The sequence below is a fragment of the Podarcis tiliguerta genome (genome assembly GCF_965153285.1).
Source record: "Podarcis tiliguerta genome assembly, chromosome: 16".
Taxonomy (NCBI): Eukaryota; Metazoa; Chordata; class Lepidosauria; order Squamata; family Lacertidae; genus Podarcis; species Podarcis tiliguerta.
In genome coordinates, this window is record NC_139549.1 from 16,651,459 (window position 1) to 16,671,411 (window position 19,953).

At 47.9% G+C, this 19,953-nt stretch overlaps 1 protein-coding gene across 2 annotated transcripts in view; it reads right to left on the minus strand.

The window, feature by feature from the left end:
• Window positions 1-1,663: 1,663 nt before the first annotated feature.
• ANKRD35 (ankyrin repeat domain 35) overlaps window positions 1,664-19,953 on the minus strand; it is a 29,289-nt gene continuing 10,999 nt past the window's right edge. For both annotated transcript variants that reach the window (XM_083417150.1, XM_083417151.1), the window contains exons 5-14: window positions 17,393-17,450; window positions 15,964-16,034; window positions 15,413-15,519; window positions 14,449-14,633; window positions 12,211-12,248; window positions 8,479-10,839; window positions 7,273-7,362; window positions 5,740-5,805; window positions 4,283-4,380; window positions 1,664-2,323 (exon numbers count right to left, since the gene is read on the minus strand). In XM_083417150.1, coding sequence (XP_083273276.1) covers window positions 4,318-4,380; window positions 5,740-5,805; window positions 7,273-7,362; window positions 8,479-10,839; window positions 12,211-12,248; window positions 14,449-14,633; window positions 15,413-15,519; window positions 15,964-16,034; window positions 17,393-17,450 — 3,039 coding nt within the window. In that variant the 3' untranslated portion in view covers window positions 1,664-2,323; window positions 4,283-4,317. The remainder of the gene's footprint in view (window positions 2,324-4,282; window positions 4,381-5,739; window positions 5,806-7,272; window positions 7,363-8,478; window positions 10,840-12,210; window positions 12,249-14,448; window positions 14,634-15,412; window positions 15,520-15,963; window positions 16,035-17,392; window positions 17,451-19,953) is intronic.

Below are 19,953 nucleotides of genomic sequence, written 5' to 3' on the forward strand. Positions count from 1 at the left end.
TAGGAGCAACAGTGTGCGGACAGGCTGTAGTCTTCATGTTCTGCTTGTGGACATCTGATTGGCTCCTGCTGAAGCATCTTATTGGGCCCTCTTGGAAAGAGGATGCTGTGCTGGATGAAGCCAGGCTTTTGGGGCTCATCCACATTTTCACTTGAACCATTTTCTGATGGTGTCACATCCCGATTCATTCTCCCAGGTACGAAAGCATTTTTTCGTTCCTGTGTGATTGCACTTTGCGAAAATTCAAGCCCACCCGCTGAATTGAAGCTTGGTTAAGCAGATCTCTCTTCAGGCTTTCTACGCAACTGATAAGATCCGATTCAGCCCCAAAGATTGCGTTTCCGCAAGGCAAAGCTACGGGACAACGAGAAAAGCTCTCAGACTGGGTGGGAGCAGTGATGGGATTAATTGGCACACGATAGGATCAAAATATGAGTGAAGCAAAATTATGGACAAGGCCTTGACGTGCTCAGAGAGGGTGACCCATGGGATAGACGTGTGGGGAGGAGGGAAGAGACAACAGACTGAAGGCATTTCTGCCAGGCACACATAATTTATTTGAGTTCTTTCCGCAGGACTCAATGCAACCTGCATTTTTCTTTTAAAGAAACAAAACTAAACACAAGCATGCATGCTTTCTCACACAGTTGTTAAATATACAGTAGCACAGATCTTTTTTAAGATGAAGCAGCAGCAACCACCCTCTCCAGGTGATCCAAACGAGATTAAACAAATAATCCTTGGCAGAGGTCAGAGTGCATGGCCTTGGGGTACCTGCCAACGTTTTATGATTCCAGGAGCTGAAGGATGCATCTTGTGCAAACTGTCACGGCCGTGATCCTTGCAGAAGGGCTCAGCCCTTAACCTAAAAGCCACCCTCCCTTCAGAGGAGGGGAAAGCAGCTGCCCCAGACAGTGGATGTGAGGCACTACTATGGATGGCAGAAGGGGAGATGGGCAGATCAGAGGCGCGTGGGACACAGTCCGCAATGGAGCTTTCTCTTGCGTAAGCCTTGCTGAAATGAACACGAGTAGCACAAGAGCATTACTCCCGGTCATTACAGCGGACAGTTCTGGATCACCCAATAGGCAGACTAAGCTCATGGAGGAGAGGGTGATTGATGGCTCCTAGCCACAATGGTCCAAGGGCCAGAGGCAGCAATGCTTCTGAATACCAATTACTGGAAAGCCCAAGAGGGGAGAGATGCTCTTGTGCTCAAATCCAGCTTACAGGCTTCCCACAGGGATCTGGTGCCGGCCACTGTGAGAACAGGATGCTGGACTAGATGGGCCCTTGGCCTGATCCTCTATTTTGGAGGTCTTTAAGCAGAGGCTTGAAAACCACATGTCAGGAGTGCTCTGATGGTGTTTCCTGCTTGGCAGGGGGTTGGACTCGATGGCCCTTGTGGTCTCTTCCAACTCTATGATTCTATGATTCTAAAGGCTCCCTCTCATGTTCACTCTGCCAGAGACTCCAGGCACAGGTTATCCTGCCTAGCACAGGTTACAGTGTCGGACTACTAGGACCTGAGTTCAAATCCACACTCTGGGTGACCTTAACCTCCACTCTACACTTGTCTTCCCCAGTTTCTCTGCTCTCTTTTTGTTTCTTATCCCTACCTAGAGTCAGGGGGTGTCCTACTAATATTGATCGAAAAACAACATTTTCTTTTTATGGTTTATAGCATGGTTTTTGTTTTAAATAATATGTGGGAGGAGGCACCATGCTCTGTTCATTGCTTGCGGCCTCTAAAGGTCTTCATCTGGCCATATATGTTGGGTCTTGACCCCAGGGAGGTAAAACCCTACTGGACTGAGGCCCACTGTGTGGTTGCAGAGGGCACCTTGCCATCTCTGAGACCAAAATGCCTTGGGGCTAAGGCGCATCTCCCTGGAATAAGCCAGTTTCAAGATGGGGCTGTTTCTTGATTCACTTCCTTTATAGTTTCTCTTTTACCCCATTGCTCACTCTCCTTTCTGTTCACCAGCCCAGCACATATTCCCTATTCTACAATAATAATTTAAAAAGAAAAGTGTCAGGGGGTGGGGAGAGACAGAGGAAGATATGATTATTTTACAAAAAAAAAATAATAAAAAAATTCCCAGCACAGCACACGGGTGGGCATCATGGTATGGAATCTTTGCTCCATGCCGCACAGATTTGCCACTTGGACAACTCTGGAAATCAAAGCTGACCTCTGGGAAGAGGTGTGTGTGTGTGTTTGTGTGTGTGGACGGGTGTCTTGATGCTAGAAAGGTGCTGGAACCACAGGCCAGGATTCTTCTTGCCCTCCTGGTATTTGCCTCTGCCATGGAATGGAAACCTGGAATGAGAAAATGATTCGAACACTGTGTAGAACCAAACATTGAAAATGTTACAGAACGCCTGAAAACGCCATCTTGGTAGTCACGATAACCCCAGGGCTAATTGTTCGTTGCTGCAAGAATGAGCTCACATGTGTTAATCTGCTTTGAAGCCTTCATTTGGGTTCAGTTAGTTGGGAGAGGAGAGGCTTCTTACGAGCCACCTGCCAGCTACTCCCTTATCTGAGAGACGGATGAGAGAGTTGGGAAGGGGCCTCTGAGCATTTACTGATGCCAGCCTACGTAGTTTGCTTGGTGTGTAAAGGTAAAGGGACCCCTGACCATTAGGTCCAGTCGCCGATGACTCTGGGGTTGCGGCGCTCGTCTCGCTTTACTGACCGAGGGAGCCGGCATACAGCTTCCAGGTCATGTGGCCAGCATGACTAAGCCACATCTGATGAACCAGAGCAGCGCAAACGCCGTTTAACTTCCCGCTGGAGTGGTACCTATTTATCTACTTGCACTTCATGCTTTCGAACTGCTAGGCTGGCAGGAGCAGAGACCGAGCAACAGGAGCTCAGTCCGTTGCGGGGATTCGAACCGCCGACCTTCTGATAAGCAAGCCCAAGAGGCTCAGTGGATTAGACCACAGCGCCACCCGCTTGGTGTGTAAGTAATGCTTAACATATTAATGCTTGGCAGACAAGTCATGACGACCTTTCACTGCTGCGGTGTCCAACTCGTGTCTGTAACGGCAGCGAGGCTTTGCAGGTTGTGTTGTTAAGATGACACCTTTCTTTAATAAAGGGTGCTTTTGACGTCCTTTGGTATCCCTGTACCAAGCCACTTTGGGCTTGTGGATCAGCACAATCGGCATAGGATTCATGAGCTTTGCTGCAGAGCTGTCTCGCCTCTTGGGGGCAGCACTTACTTAAAGGTCCCGATTTTCATTTTGGGATCAATTCCTAACCCAATACAACAAGAAATCTGCTTGACTGCATGGGAAGGAAATGAACTTTAGATGGGCTCAGAAAGTATTCTGAGTGCTCTGAGCATGTTCTTTGGGTGTGCAAAATAGCTTTCCCCCTCTCTCACTTTTTGACTAGGTATGGGATCTTTGATGGTTGGTGGCTGCTACAAGCCATCAGAATATTACTATTACAGTGGAACTTTGAGTTACAAACGCCTCAGGTTACAAACGCTTCAGGTTACAATCTCCGCTAACCTGGAAGAGTTACCTCGAGTTGAGAACTTTGCCCCAGGATGAGAATGGAAATCGTGTGCCAGCGGTGCAGTGGCAGCAAGAGCATAGCTGTCAACTTTTCCCTTTTCTTGCGAGGAATCCTATTTGGAATAAGGGAATTTCCCTTTTAAAAAAGGAAACATTGATAGCTATGAGCAAGAGGCCCCATTAGCGAAAACATGCCTCTAGATAAGAACAGTTTCATGTTAAGAACGGACCTCTGGAACGAATTAAGTTCTTAACCCGAGGTAAAGTAAAGGTAAAGGTACCCCTGCCCGTACGGGCCAGTCGTGTCCGACTCTGGGGTTGCGCGCCCATCTCGCTTAAGAGGCCGGGGGCCAGCGCTGTCCAGAGACACTTCCGGGTCACGTGGCCAGCGTGACAAGCTGCATCTGGCGAGCCAGCACAGCACACGGAAACGCCGTTTACCTTCCCGCTAGTAAGCGGTCCCTATTTATCTACTTGCACCCGGGGGTGCTTTCGAACTGCTAGGTTGGCAGGCGCTGGGACCGAGCAACGGGAGCGCACTCCGCCGCGGGGATTCGAACCGCCAACCTGACGATCAGCAAGTCCTAGGCACTGAGGTTTTACCCACAGCGCCACCCGCGTCCCTGTACTATTAACCCGAGGTACCACTGTACTATTATTACTGTTGTTATTATTTTTTAAAATTTGTATTGAATTCAAAGGTCACAGAGCAGTTCACAACCCAAAAAATACACAACAACAATCTCACATGAAGGGAAAGTGGGAGGCCTGGAAATTTGCCAGTCAACCATCGTTTGTCCTCAGGATCCGCAGCAGCATCGCATGGACTTCCTCATCCATGAAACCCTGAATTGGAGAAACACCACACATCAGACCCTGGGAAAATTCACCAGCATCTTAGCTGGAATTTCTCCCAATAGTTACTTTTCTGCATTTATTTATTTTATTGCATTTTTAGTCCATCTTTTTCTCCAGGGAGCTCCAGGTGGCACACTTGGTCCCCCCCTCCATTTTATCCTCACAACAACCCTGTGAGGTAGGTTAAGCTGAGGAGCAGTGACTGAGCTCAAGGTCACCCAGTGAGCCTCACTGTCAAATGGGAATTTGAACCCTGGTCTCCCAAGTCCTAATAGTCTGCCACTCTAACCGCTATACCACACTATATGCCATTTTGCCTAATGCAGACATGGCAAAGTGCCTTTAGGTGTGTTATTTCCTTTTTTTTATAACAGTTTATTAATTTTCAAAAAGCAAAATTCAAAAATAAAATAAAATATAAAAACAGTATAAAAACCAAAACAAAATGAATCAATTATGACAATTCAGATCATAAATCTTAACTCAATTGACTTCCCTCCACTCCTCCACTCTTGGTTCCATTGTATTAACTTATTCATGCATGTTCCTAGAGCCTTATATTCTTAATAATCCAATCTTAAAACCTTATTCATCTTAATACAAGTAACATTTAGAAGTTCTACTAATGTACAAATCTATAGATTTATTGGTATGTTATTTCTATTAAAATATGTGGCCTTATACACACTCCCCCGATACATGCAATGTTTGCAACATATCTATTGACTGGGAAACTGCACCCAAAAATCTGGAGAAATGTGAATTTTGAAGGATAGCGGAACAGTACTCATGTATTGTTCCATAACTGTCAATTAGGTACCTTAGCCATTCATTATGGACTTCTCTTCTATCTCTACTGCTGGCAAGAGATCATGTGACCGGATGCTCCTCCCAAGATTACAAAAACAAGCACATCCCCACATATAGAGGAAACTAGACATCACAGAGGGGCATTTCTAGCCTAGTTTTCTTTTCCTGACATGCCAGAGTTCTATATGCCTTTTTCAATAATAAAAAATAATCCCCATCTGGGAGTTTTTGAAACATGCAGTCCAGTAGAGAAAGGTCTGCTGTGTGCATAGACCAGCCCTCGTTCTTCTGTATGGTATACAGCAGCCTTCTCCAACCTGGTGCCCCCAGCATGGCTGGGACGGATGGAAGTTGGACTCCAAAACAGCTGGAGGGTTGGCATGGGAAGCAGAGGTTCACTATTCCCACTGGAACACCATCCCCTGTCCTCCCAAAGTTCCCAGGGGTCCACCTCTTGATCCCAGACTCTGGGAAGGAATATCTCCTCCACTCAAGGCTTCGGGACAAACATTACCAAAATGTCTCTGAAATGCTTACTTGGGCTGCGTTGAGCAGATGCGTTCTGTAGATGGCCACAATCTCTTGGTGGTTCTTCTGGACAACCTGAAATACAAGTGAATAAGCCAGTGAAATGAAGTCCACAGACATTCTCCTGGCAGAAAAACGGTGGGGGACTTCAGGTGCAGGTTACACAACAGCCTAACCTACCTGACAGGGTTGTCGTGGGGATTAAATGAAGGAAGAACCATGTATGCCACCTTGAGCTACTTGGGGAGAAAGGTGAACTATAAAAGTAATAAATCAATAACAACAGGGGACACGGGATGGGAGCAAGAAAGGAGGAGGAAGAAAACTAGTGGTTTAAAACAATGGGAGAGGTCTGAATAGATTGGGAAGGGAAGAACATGGAGGGGCTGCGGCTAGGTTTTTTTAAAATTTTATTTTAAGGAAGTCTTAACAAGGAGAAATAGTGGAGGTGGGTAGAACACAGCAAAACCTTGAACTCCCTTTTTGCTGTACTCAATCCTCGTTTAAACCACCAGCATTCCTCTCAGTGTAACCTCCGGTTTGCTCTGCTCAAACCTTTGCCATTACAGTGGTACCTCTGGTTAAGAACTTAATTTGTTCTGGAGGTCCGTTCTTAACCTGAAACTGTTCTTATCCTGAAGCACCACTTTAGCTAATGGGGTCTCCTGCTGCCACTGCGCCACCGCTGCACGATTTCTGTTCTCATCCTGAAGCAAAGTTCTTAACCCGAGGTAATATTTCTGGGTTAGCGGAGTCTGTAACCTGAAGCGTATGTAACCTGAAGCGTATGTATCTCGAGGTACCACTGTATTTAAAACTACCATTTCCCCCCTCTCAGTGTGTCTCCATCTCTGTTCAACTCACACCTGAACCTTGGTCTCTCCTAGTCCTCATGTAATCCCCACAACAATCATGTGAAGTAGGTTAGGCTGAGAGGTGATGTCCAGCTCAAGGTCACCCAGTAAGCTTCATACCTGAGTGGGGATTCAAACCCTGGTCTCCCAGGTCCTAGTCCAACACTACTCCAGTGCATGATAGATAGATAGATAGATAGATAGATAGATAGATAGATAGATAGATAGATAGATAGATATAGATAGATAGATAGATAGATAGATGATAGATAGATGATAGATAGATGATAGATAGATAGATGATAGATAGATAGATGATAGATGGTAGATAGATAGATAGATAGATAGATAGATAGATGATAGATAGATAGATAGATAGATAGATAGATATAGATAGATATAGATAGATAGATAGATAGATAGATAGATAGATAGATAGATAGATGATAGATAGAGATAGATGATAGATGATAGATGATAGATGATAGATGATAGATGATAGATGATAGATGATAGATGATAGATGATAGATGATAGATGATAGATGATAGATGATAGATAGATAGATAGATAGATGACAGATAGATAGATAGATAAATAGATAGATAGATGATAGATAGATATAGATAGATAGTAAGCAGTCTCTATAAACTGAAATAATTTGGGGAGGACGACCCCCAAGGCTCACTTCATTTTGCAGCTGGAGTCGGGCACGTTCGCTGCGCAGATTAAGAACTTCGCTTGAAAGCTTCTCCGTTTCCTTCAGCAACTTCCTGATCTGAGGGGATATGACAAAACAGGAGACATCCAAGTCAAATCTATTGCAGGGAATCCCTGAGCAGACTCCTCAGTCTTAAGTCTTCCCATCTATAAAGTAAAGGTAAAGGGACCCCTGACCATTAGGTGCAGTTGTGACCAACTCTGGGGTTGCGGCGCTCATCTCGCTTTATTGGCTGAGGGAGCCAGCGTACAGCTTCCTGGTCATGTGGCCAGCATGACTAAGCCACTTCTGGCAAACCAGAGCAGTGCACGGAAACGCCGTTTACCTTCCCGCCAGAGAAAGTATTTATCTACTTTTACTTTGACGTGCTTTCGAACTGCTAGGTGGGCAGGAGCTGGGACCGAGCAACGGGAGCTCACCCCATCATGGGGATTCGAACTGCCAACCTTCTGATCGGCAAGTCCTAGGCTCTGTGGTTTAACCCACAGCGCCACCCATGTCCCTATCTTCCCATCTATAGGATGGGGTAATAACATTGTAAGGTGGGTTGGACTAGATGACCCTTGGATCCCTTCCAACTCTATAGTTCTATGATTCTATGTCCTTACCAACAGGGTCACTGGTGCAGACTGGTCAAAGTTAATGGTATATTTCTAATAATGCTAACAATAATATTTGTTCCCTGTTCCCCCAAGATGGCCCTTGCAATTCAGACAGGCCCAGTGATGCCAGGGGTTCCAGTGAAGTTATTGCACAGATCTTTTCTAATCCCCCTCTTGCTCCTTTGATCTTGACAAATTTACTGGTTCCACTAAAAATATGACAAATTCTCACATATTACATTCATTCTTAAAAGCATAAAAACTCAGCTGTTATCGGGCACCTCGTACCCTTGGACTGGGCTAGCCAGTCATTATAGGAACAGCTGTTTCAGAATCTGGGCTTTGATATATTTTTGTGACATAACGTTATTTACGTATCTCCATAAATAAACAAGAACTGGTGGCTGAGATTGGATTTACCCCCTCTTCCCTCCCTGTCCCTTCCCCTTGCATGTCGTGGGCAGGGACTGATTCTACATTAGCCACATTGGGAGCCCTTTTGGGCACAAATAATAAAGGCATAAGGCCAAAAGGGGTTAGCCGCCCCAGCCCTCAAAATTTCCCCTCCTACCTTCCCTTCTCTGTCCTGGCAGGTCCTGGCCATCTCTTCCATCTTCCTATTCATCTTCTCCATTGCACTTTCCATCATCTGGGACTTCCCTCTCAGCTCCTCCACCTCCTCCTCATGCTCAACAGCCTCAGCGATGAGCTCCTCGTTCTTCTGCCTTTCGGAAGCAAGGTCTTCCTTGAGGCGGGAGCACTCCCCGCTCTCTTCCTCGTATTTCTCCCGAAGGGCGGCCAACTCCTCTCCCAGGGCTTGCGCTCTGACAGACAGCATGCCACGGACTTTCTCATGCTTCCTGAGGGCCTCCTCTTCCTCCTGGCGCAGTTCGGCCATCTTGGCGACAAGGCGATCGAGTACCTCCTTCAGCTGGGCGGCCTCCTTGCCTCTTCCTCCCAGGGAGACCTGGACGGCTTCTAACACCCCTTTCAGCTCTTGCAGGCCTTCCTCCAGCTCGCTCATCCGCTGCCTGACCTTCAGGTTGTCTCCGATGGCATCTGAGGCCTCGGAGGAGCCTTCCCGCCAGGCCTTGTCCTCCACCACGGACGAGTCAAGGCCGTTGTGGTTGGCAAGGAGGCTGCGGTCCACCTCGAGGGCGTGGCTCTCTTCCTCCATCTCGGACACTAGCTGCAAGGCCTCATTCTGCTTCTTCACCACATTGTCCAGCTTCCAGTGCAGCTCCTTCAAGATGCAGCTGTCGAGATTCTCTGGCCTCAAGTGGCCGGCTTCTTTGGACATTTGCCTCAGGAAGGTGTCCCTCACGGATACCATCTCCTTCCTCTGGGCCTCCAGCCTCAGGCGCAGCTTTCTCGATTCCTCACTCTCGGCCGAGAGCTGCTGGTTCAGAGAGTCCACCGTCTGCTTCAGTTCTTCCACCAAGCTCCCTGGTGCCTCTGCCTCGGCGGGTCCATCTTTCGGAGAACACAAATTCCTCAGCTGCTCCTGGAGCTTCTCCCTCTCCCTGCTCAGCTCTGCCAGCTCCTTCACGAGGCTGCCATTGTTCTGCTTGAGGTCCCACACCTCCTTCTCCAAGTCAGAGCTCTTCCGGCAGGGGCGGGCCTTGTTTTCTGCCACCTCAGGCTTTGGCCTGAGCTTGACCTGCCCGGAAGAGCCCTCAGGGAGCTGGCTCTTGTCTTTCCCGGCTTTTTGCAGTTCCTCAGGGGCTTTGGCATCACCCACGGGTAGCTTCTCCTCATCGTCCATGATACCATTCTCTTCTTCTCTGTGATACCCGTTCCTGTTGGCCACAACTCTCGACCCAGAGGCCAAGATGGCTTCCCGGAGAGGCCTGGCTTTCTCCAGGAGAGCAAAGTTCACCTGCTCCAACTTAGCCAGGGCTCCTTCCAGACCCACCACAATCTTCTTCCAGGCGGACACGCTCCTCTTGACCGTCCCCGATGGCACCGCTTGGTACTGCAGCTTGCTCCTGAGGGCCTCCTCTGCCTCCCACTTCAGGGCCTCGTTCTCAAAAGCCACCTCAGCATTCTCCCTCTGCACTCTGGCATATTCTTCCTCCATTTCTGTGAGGAACTGGGACATCTTCTCCCCAGCGGGGAGCCCACCCTCTTGCTTCCCCACCTTCTCACACTCTCCCAGGTGCTTTGCCAGCAGCCCACGCAACTGCTGGTTCTCACCCTCCAGCTCCAGCGTACGGGCCTCCATCTCCTTCAGCGTCCCGCTCTGGGCCTTCTTCTTTCCCTCGTAGACGCTGATCACGGCCCTCATGTTCTCCATGTGGCCCTCCATCTCCTTCACCCTCCTTGCGGCACTCTCCTTTTCCTCGAGGGCTGCCGCAACTTCGTCCCGAAGGCGCTTCAGCTCCTCATTACGGCGTTTCCCTTCTTCGGCCTCCTCCTCGCCAGGCCACAGGACTTTCTCCTCCTGGGCCACAGGGGCCTTCGGCTCCTCTTTTCCTGCTTCTTGCACGGCCGCCATTTTGGCTTGCTCTTTCTGAAGCTTCTCCTCCTCCTGCTGCTGCTGCTTCCTCCTCCTCTTCAGCTCTTGCACTTGCGCGGCCAAGAGGTTGAGGTAATAATCTTCTTCTGTGGCATCGCGGCTGTAGCGTTGGCTCAGCTCCTCACAGCCCTGGCTCCCTCCGCCCCCCTCAGGAAGGAGCTGGTTGATCTCCTGCACCTGGTCCCAGACCCTCTCCTTTGTCACTTTGCACCCTTCCAGGAGGGTGTCGCATTCTCTCCTCTTCTGGTCCAACTGCAGTTCCAGCTGGATTACTTTCATCTTCTCGTCTCGGTACCTGCTCCTCCACTCCTTCAACTCAGGATCCTCCTCTTCTTCTTCATCGCTTTGGTCCCCGACTTCGCTCTGGAGGTTCAGGCTACTCACATCAGTCTCTCTCCCGCTCTCAGATGGAACCTGGAGGCACAACCCAAACCAATACATGAGCTAACTGAGAGGCAGAAGGTTTTGACCCATCTGCAACAGGTACACATGGCTGCAAGGCAGGGGGTGCTGGTTTCAGTACCATGGATAGCTCCTTCCTCAGAGATGTGCCCCCAGGAAGAAGCTGTCTGTGGTACTGAAATCACCAGCCAGTGGTCGATGAGGCCAAAGACACAACTGAGCAGATAAATTAAGGTAAATTTTACCTTTGTACAGGTGGCTAGTTTGTATTCTCCACCCAGACAAGCAAGAGGCATTCATAGAATCATACAATTGTAGAGTTGGAAGGAACCCCGACGGACATCTAGTTAATGCCATGCAATGCAGGAATCTCAACTAAAGCATCCATGACAGATGGCCAATAATAATAATAATAATAATAATAATAATAATATCAACTGGCCTTTCACTCTAAACTCCTAGGGTGGGTTCCAGCAATTAAAACACAATATTAAAAACAGTTTAAAACAACTGCAGAAAAAAATGTGGGTTCAAAAAATATACATTTCAAGTGTCAAAGGCCAGGGTAAAGAGATACAGTGGTGCCCCGCAAGACGAATGCCTCACAAGACGGAAAACCCGCTAGATGAAAGGGTTTTCCGTTTTGGAGGTGCTTTGCAAAACGAATTTGCTATGGGCTTGCTTCGCAAGACGAAAATGTCTTGCGATTCCTGGGGGGTTTTTTCGCTCCTCACCCCCTTTTTCTAAGGCACTAAGCTGCTAATAGCCTTTTAGCAGCTAATCCGCTAATCCCTTAAGCCTTTAATAGCCGCTAATAGCCGCTAAACCGCTAATAGCGCTAATCCGCTAATGGGCTTGCTTCGCAAGACGAAAAAACCGCTAGACGAAGAGACTCACGGAACGGATTCTTTTCATCTTGCGAGGCATCACTGTATGTCTTAAGTATTCGATGAAAGCAGTATAATGAAAGTGCCAGGCACACCTTGGGGCGGGGGGAGTTCTACAATGTAGGGGCTATCACAGAGGAGGCCCTCTCCCAGGCTGCCACTACGCCAAGCTTTTGAGGGTGGTAGAACAACCAAGACAGCTCCCTCTGTCAGTCTTAAGACCTGATAGGTTCTGCAGGAGAAAAGGCTCTTTTTCAGGTATTTGGGACCTGTGTCATTTAGGGCTTTAAACACTAACGTAACCACCTTGAACAGGGCTTGGAATCAAACTGGCAACCAGATTTTTAAAACAGGGGTTATAGGAGATCTAAATAGCGCACTGGCCAATAATGCAACTCAAGTTTTGGACCAGTTGAAGTTTCCAAGACATCTTCAAGGGCAGCTCCAGCAGTTTCCAGGAAAAAGTTTATTAAACAAATAAGCATCCCCTTCTTACCTGTGAACCAGTCTCTGATGAATAATCGCATCCTAGTTCTGTGGAAGTTGAGAAAAAAAGGATTTGAGCGGAGTGATATTCTGGAAGCGCATATCCCCAAAGCACTTTGTTTGCCTACCTCTGCCCTGAATTCCTTCTATCCAGGTCACAAGATAGGACTCAGATACTGGTAAGCAACAAGAAAGCGGAATGAGTAAAAAAGGTTATTGCTCTTGGACAGTTAACCACATTACAACTAATGCTTCTGGTTGTGTGAGTTGGACCACCTTGATCATTGTGAATGAGTGGTCAAGGTCAGGGTTGGGGAACTCCTTTGACCCCAAGGGCCACATTCTCTTCTGAGCAGCCTTCTGAGGGCCACATGCCAGAATTGGCAGAATAATGAATGTGCCTTTTATCTTTGTACAGTAGGTTGGTTTGTACACCCCCACCCTCTATCCTCCATCCAGTTAAGTAAGATACGGTACGTTTTACTAGAATTTAACAATGAATTCCTGCCAGACAGAAATGCAGTCTGAAGCAAGGCCGCTGAGGGATGCAGAGTCCTATAGGTCAGATAGAGAGGCCTAGATGCGCCCCCTGCTTTGAGCCTTAGGGGCCCCACCCCTTCTGTGATCACAGAAAGCCATTTGGGGTGATGGGCCTTTTGTGGAGAGCGTGGTGCTAGAAATGTGGTTTTGCTATAATTGTGTACAGCTGAAAACACTGGCAGCATTAAGATAAATTCAACAGTGTAAACAAGTTTTGATGGATGCAATAATGGAATACTGAATGGTATACTTTTTGTAAAACAGAGAAGAAGGGAAGTCATTGATATCTTAAGGATGTATAATGAGTATTTTAAATTGTAAAACAGAAAACTTAATAAAATTGTATACAAGATAAAAAAGAAAAAAGAAATGTGGTTTTGCTGACCACAGTGAGTGCCTGTTTTCCTCCACTTATGCTCTACTCGTCATTTTGCAAACAAAATAGATATTGGTGCTTCCTCACCCATAGAAAAGAGGATTAGCGCACCTGATCCCACTTGCAAATGAACATTCCAGGGCTCACTCTAAGCTCCTGGCTGTTCCTTTGTGGCCACACCCATACCTGCCACACACCTGACATCACACGGGACATCAGGTGTGGGGCACGTGGGTGTGGTTTGTGGTAAATGACCTCACAAGTCAAATTGAGACCCTTGCTGGACTGAACTGACCTGAATCTCCCTAGCTGTACCCTAAGGAACCCTTGCTACCCTCAAGAATAGTGGAAGAAGCTGTCCTGTCACCCGTGTTGAATGAAGATCCAAACACTTGTCTGACTGGCTTCAGTACATAACAAGAGACGCCATATTGTCCACTGGTTAAGAAGAACCATGTTTTGGGCCAGCCTTGGAACACCCTGGGGAGAGGCCCAGGAGCTTGGGAGGTGTAGATCTGGACGCTGGGCAGGGGGCGATTGGGTTGTCCAGAGAAGGTCCTGCCTCAGTGTCTTTGGATGCCCTGAATGTGTTGGCAGACCCTCCTGATGTGATTCTGACACTATGTCCCACCAGGAAAGCTCTTGTGTCCGAGGCCACATCAGATAGATAGGTGGCAATAGAACATGGCGACAGTTGTACCCGTGCAAGGAGATCTAGTCTCCTTCCAGGAGTGCCCGCTTTCTTGCCCAATCACATGCCTAGGGATGACCTCCCTAGGCAAATGACTGTACCCGCTCCGCTGTTCAAAAAGGGTACTCAGGGTGGAGTGCATATCAAGCATTGGGCGAATGTCTTCATTTGCACTTAGCCATATGCCTTAGAACTCTGCTCTGAACTTGCCACCAGCATGGTGTGGTGGTTAGAGACTAGGACTTGGGAGACCTGAGTTCAAATTCCCACTCGGCCACGAAGCTCATTGGGTGACCTCAGGCCAGTTGCTGCCTCTCAGCCTGACTTACCTGACAGGGCTGTTGTGGGAATTAAATAAGGGCTAAGGCCTGGGACAGACCAGGGTTCAAGTCCCCCCCCCCCCAACTTGGCCATGAAGCTTCCTGGGCGACACTTGGGGGCAGTCACTGTCCCTCAGCCTAACCTACCTCGCAGGGTTGTTGTGTGGATTAAATGAGGATGGGGAGAACCATCTAAATAAATAGAACCTGCACCATCTATGTCTGGGCATTATAGTGATTTTGGAACCGGGTCTTTGGCAATGACCCAGCTGAGAGTCTGAGAAGCCAGGACACTGGCCAGCCAACCAACCGCTCCCTTACCTTTTTTCTTCCACTTCTTCAGGGCAGTCCGGACCAGCCGCCTCAGCTTGCGATTCTTGGCCTGCGTGGCGTAGTAGAGGGAGTCGTGGCCTGTCTTGTCAAGAAGCGTCACATTAGCCTCATTCTGCAGAAGCAGCTCAGCTGACTCGGTGCTTCCACTTTCACAAGCAAGGATGAGAGCCGTCCTGTGCAGGAGCAGAGGAGAGAAAGATAGGTAGTGTGGTGTAGTGGTTAGAGTGAAGAAGTAGGGCCTGGGAGAGACCAGGGTTCAAATCCCAACTCGGCCATGAAGCTCACCGGGTCTGACCTTGCACTCAGTCACTGCTCCTCAGGCTAACCTACCTCACAAGGTTGTTGTGAGGATAAACCGGGGGGGGGGGGAATGACGCTGCATGCCACCTTGAGCCCCTTGGAGCAAAGAAGGTGCAACAGGCATGCCGGAAATAAAAATAAATAGCCTCCTCACAGGAGGAAAGGCAACAGAGATATTTCAGCTGGGTTGTTCAGGAGATCATTAGCAGGAGCTGAATCAGACCAGTGAGTGTGTGGAGGGGGAAAGGGTTAATACCCCACCCACTGCGCTCATGATCTTGACCCCCCCATCTGCTGCAATTTGGGGGAGGGGGAGATATATAAATGCAATGCTGTTTGGAGATATAAGGGTTAAAGTGATAGAGTTCGCACCTAGAGACAAGGGATGGACCACAGGGAAGGCAAGAGCAATCTATGCAGGCCATAACCCAGCCAGAATAGCTATGCAACAGGTTAGCTGCACCTGGTGGGATGATACAGCTGTTTCACTGAGTTTTAAAAAAGTGGGACTTTCTGAACTCCTGGGGATGGGAGGAATGAAGGTTGACCAGGAGATTTGCTGTTGTGCTGTTCATGACATGCAGCTGATGCCCCATAAGAAGCACAGCTAATCCCCAGGAGATGCCCTGTGTCGAAGACTCCAGAGACTCACTTCCCATCTTTATCAATGAGGTCAACCTTGGCCCCTCTCTGCAGCAACTGGGAGCAGATAGCAGGCTGGTTCCCCTGGGCAGCGATCATCAAAGGCGTCCGTCCATTCTGGAGGAAAAGCGTGGAGAAAAGAAAGGAGATGCTTGGAATCTTGCTTTGTGGTGAGAAGGCATTTAAAAGTAAGAATAGTAATAGCTATAACTATATAACTTCCAGCTGTTTGAGAGAGGGGCAGTTGGTTTTGGAAGATCCCCCCCCAAGAAACTATCAACAGCACTTGTAATTCACACTGGCCCAATAAGCTCCATAACAGATGTCAAGATTCTAGCCCTCAGTGGGTAGAAGGACCAGCAGCACCTTTCGCAGCACTGCAGGGCTGTTGTGTTGCAGCTGGACAAGGAAAAGGGCAGGAGAGACTTCTCTTGAGTGTCCCCCCCCCCATTAAATTCCTAACTGTGACTCATAGTCAGCTGCACCAAGTCTGATACTACCATGGCTCCATTGCCCCCAGATTTTATTTTGATATACCAAGCAGAGTCTGTTCAAACGTACATTGTCCATGACGTCCAGGAAGGCCTCTTGATCACACAGGAGCAGCACGCTGGAAGCACACCCGGAGATGGCTGTTAGCAGGGGCGATTTTTAAAAGTGGAAGAAAGCAAGGGTTAAAAGTCAGGGCTTTTTATACCATACGCATAATAATATATACATGCAAATAACATACATATTTCGATAGCAGTTTTATCCCTGGCCAGCTAGCACTCTCCATACTATAAACAATGCATCATACTTGTTTTAAAAATCTGAGAAATGCCTATTTCTTTAGATTTGGCACTGGTGACTTTTAAGATTGGATGGCTGCAATGCGCTTTATGTGGGGCTTCCCTCGTGCTTGACCCGGAAGCAGCGGTCAGTGCAGAATGCTGCAGCGCGGTTGCAAGACGCTGTCTGCATGCAGCACTCCTGATCAGAGAGCTGCAGATTTATTACTGGGCCAAGTTCAAGATGTTACTATTAGCATATAAGATGCTTAACAGCTTGGGGCCAGTTTACTTGCAAGATCAGCTTATCCCACTAGACCACTTCGATCTGTGGAACTGCCGCTGCTACAGGTGCCACATAGTACCCATCCCACATTTGTAAGAAATTGGTCTTTTAGCATTGCAGCACCCACACTTTGGAGCTCCCTGCCTGTTGACATCGGGCAGGCACCTTCAGTGTACTCTTTTCAGTGCCCACTGAAAATATTTTTGTTTAGGGAAGTGTACTCAGACATTGGGCTTATTCACATCTACCTTTTGCCTTGCTCTTTCCACACATTAAAGCTCTGTGTCTGTGGTTTTTGCTTTGTTTTCTCGCAGAGCTAGTCCCGCTCTTTAAAGCTGATTTGGAGCAAATGGCTATTCAGATTTTCTGTGGATTGCTGCTTGCTCCAACGGAGCTTCAAAGAGCGGGTTTTCACGGGGAAAGCTCCAGAGCACAAAAAAACACACCGGTGCTCAGAAACAGATCTTTAAAGCACAGACTGCCTGGAAAGAGTGGGCAAAAGTGTGGGGAAGTCCACTGATGTGTTTTAATTTAGCCTGAAGCAAGTGCTTCACTACATGTTGGCAAAAGTTTAAAGGATACCTGTGCCCCAAAGAGTTGAACCAGGCTTCCTCAACCTCCGCCCTCCAGATGTTTTAAGACTACAATTCCCATCATCCTTGACCACTGGTCCTGCTAGCTAGGGATCATGGGAGTTGTAGGCCAAAAACATCTGGAGGGCCGAGGCTGAGGAAGCCTGAGCTGAACAGCCTTGCAAAAACGCCTGAGCTGTTATTTGATGCTCCAGGCAGGAGGGAGGAAGATCACCTTTAGCACAGGAAGTCTCCCATGCTGAAAAGGACCCCTTTGGGGTCTGGCTCAAGGATTTTATTATTGATTCAAATGCTACTCCCCTATGTGACCTCCACCTAATTTGAATCATTTAAAGACTCACCCGCCCAATGTAGTGGTGTCCGGTTCTCCCCATCTACACAGTCTTCATTGGCTCCATGCTGCAAGAAAGAAGGTTTTTTTTTAATTGCATTTCATTGGCATTGCTAACTTGCCACACCTTGAAGGCTCAGAGTAGCAGCACCCCCCGCCCCCAAACAGCAGTATCACAAACCAATTCAGTAAAATCATAGTAAAATCTGAAGGAGCGTCTCCACCTACATCGTTCTACCCAGACACTGAGGTCCAGCGCCGAGGGCCTTCTGGCGGTTCCCTCACTGTGAGAAGCCAAGGTACAGGGAACCAGGCAGAGGGCCTTCTCGGTAGTGGCGCCCATCCTGTGGAACACCCTCCCACCAGATATCAAATAGAACAACAACTACCAGACTTTTAGAAGACATCTGAAGGCAGCCCTGTTTAGGGAAGCTTTTAATGTTTGATGCATTACTGTATTTTAATATTTTGTTGGAAGCCGCCAGAGTGGCTGGGGAAACCCAGCCAGATGGGCGGGGCATAAATAATAAATCATCATCATCATCATCGAATTGTAGAGTTGTGGAAGGGATCCAAAGGGTCGTCTAGTGCTTTTAAATCCTCATGGGGAGGGAGTTCCACAGCTCAGGGGCCATCACAGAGAAGGCCCTCTCCCTGGCCAACACCACCACCCTGAGGCTCTTGGAGGGCAGAGGAACCACGAGAAGGGCCTCCTCTGCCAGCCTCAGCATCTGAGATGCAAAATATATTTCCATAGAATAATCTGATGGTCCAGGTTGTAGGACGCAGCATCCACCTCATTGCAGGAAACAACAAGCACATCATACATGCTCTGCATGCATTGAAGCAGATTTTGATTTATGGACACATCCTAGTGCCAAAGGTTTCCACCTTCTCCCCCCCCCCCCCCATCTAGGAACAGCAGGAATTATGTCTGGCTTCAAGAAGAAAACGCTTAATCAGCGACTCTGTTGCTCTCCCCAAGGTGCTGTTTAGAGAGGCATCGCTGGCACACGGGTACCTGGGCCTCTATGACCCGGAGGCTCCGCAAAGGATGATAAGCCGCCAAGCAGGAATCTCTCTGCTTTCCTGATCTTCACATCAACACACCCTTTTCTCCCTTTTGCTGTAATGATTCTCAACCCAAGATTTCACACCCCACCCAGCTCTTCATTTTCCCCTTTGCCTCCGTGTTGAAACTGCCTCCCAGGTGTGCCTTGCAGAATCACAGGGAAACGATTAGGCCCAGAAATTATTCCATCACTGCGAGGGCGGCTGTTTTCAAGTGGTGTTGATTATCGTTAAAGATCAGGCAGGAGTATTATAAAACAAAGAGCTTTATTTAAAACAGCGGTGACAGCTTGGGGCACACAGACAGATGACAATCAGGGGACAGAGACCACAATTCCTCAGTGACAGATATAAAAAGTATGCCTCTTCCTTCCATCTATTTTCCTTCCCTTTACTGCAAGGCTTGTTTGATTACAGGCCTTTCAGGCTCAGGGATTTAATATTTAATAACAAATAAAAACAAATTTATTTATCCACCCCCCTCAGAGGTTTGAGGCTATGGGGTGTTGGCCCAGGAGAGGCCTTCTTTGTGGTGGCCCCTTCTCCATCTTCCTTCTCATGGAGCTGTGCCTGGCACCTTCATGGTTCAGCTTTTGGCAAATGCTGAAAAACCTGGGTTTTGGCACTTGAGATGCGTGTTTTGTGGACCAACCCACCCAGATTGTAATCTGCTTTAACTGTTTCTAATTATAAATTTTAAATGGTTGAAACCAGCCCTGGGACCTGCTAAAATGCACCATTATTATTTCAGGAAACGCAATGAGAGCCTTCTGGCCTCCCATCAGCAGGGCCTGTTCTGCTGTTTTTTAAGAAATCATACAACTCTTAGAAAATTTTAGGTCTTAATATTAAGGGCAGACATGGACCTGGTTTGCATGTGACCCTAAGCACAGTGCAAATGTGTGAATGTCCCAGAGAAGAAACTGTGGCTCCATTACTTCTCTGGTCTTCCTGATGTCACCCTGCTGGGAGCTGTGTTTTCTGGGGCCTTATGGTTTGTCTCATAACCAAACTACAGGCCCAGGTTTGGACCATGACTTAAGCTCACAGGAGGACTGAATGTGGGTTGATGCAGCTGCGGCCTCCTCTCTAAAGACCCTCACACTTGTGCTTTCACACTTAACCTTGTATAGACTGAGCCGCTCTTGATCATTTACAGCAGTGGTTCTCCAAAGTGGGTGGTAGCACGCACTGTGGGATTACCTGTGAGGGGAAGGCGCTAAGAGGCAAGGAAGCGGCCTCAGCTTCTGGAGGTGTAAACAACCCGAGACTTTGAAAAGTGGTGTCAGGGATCAAGTTGATTTATTTGGTTGAACTAATCAAACTAAATAGTTTTAAATGGATTTTGAATCAAATTGCAATTAATTGCTACCGTTTTGCACTTCATTGTGTTATGATCTTCCTTGGTGGGTTGTAGGAACTGCTATTCTGAATAATGCTTTTTATATATGCCGGTTTACCTGGGAGTAAGTCCTGCTGGATTCATTGGGGCTTACTTCA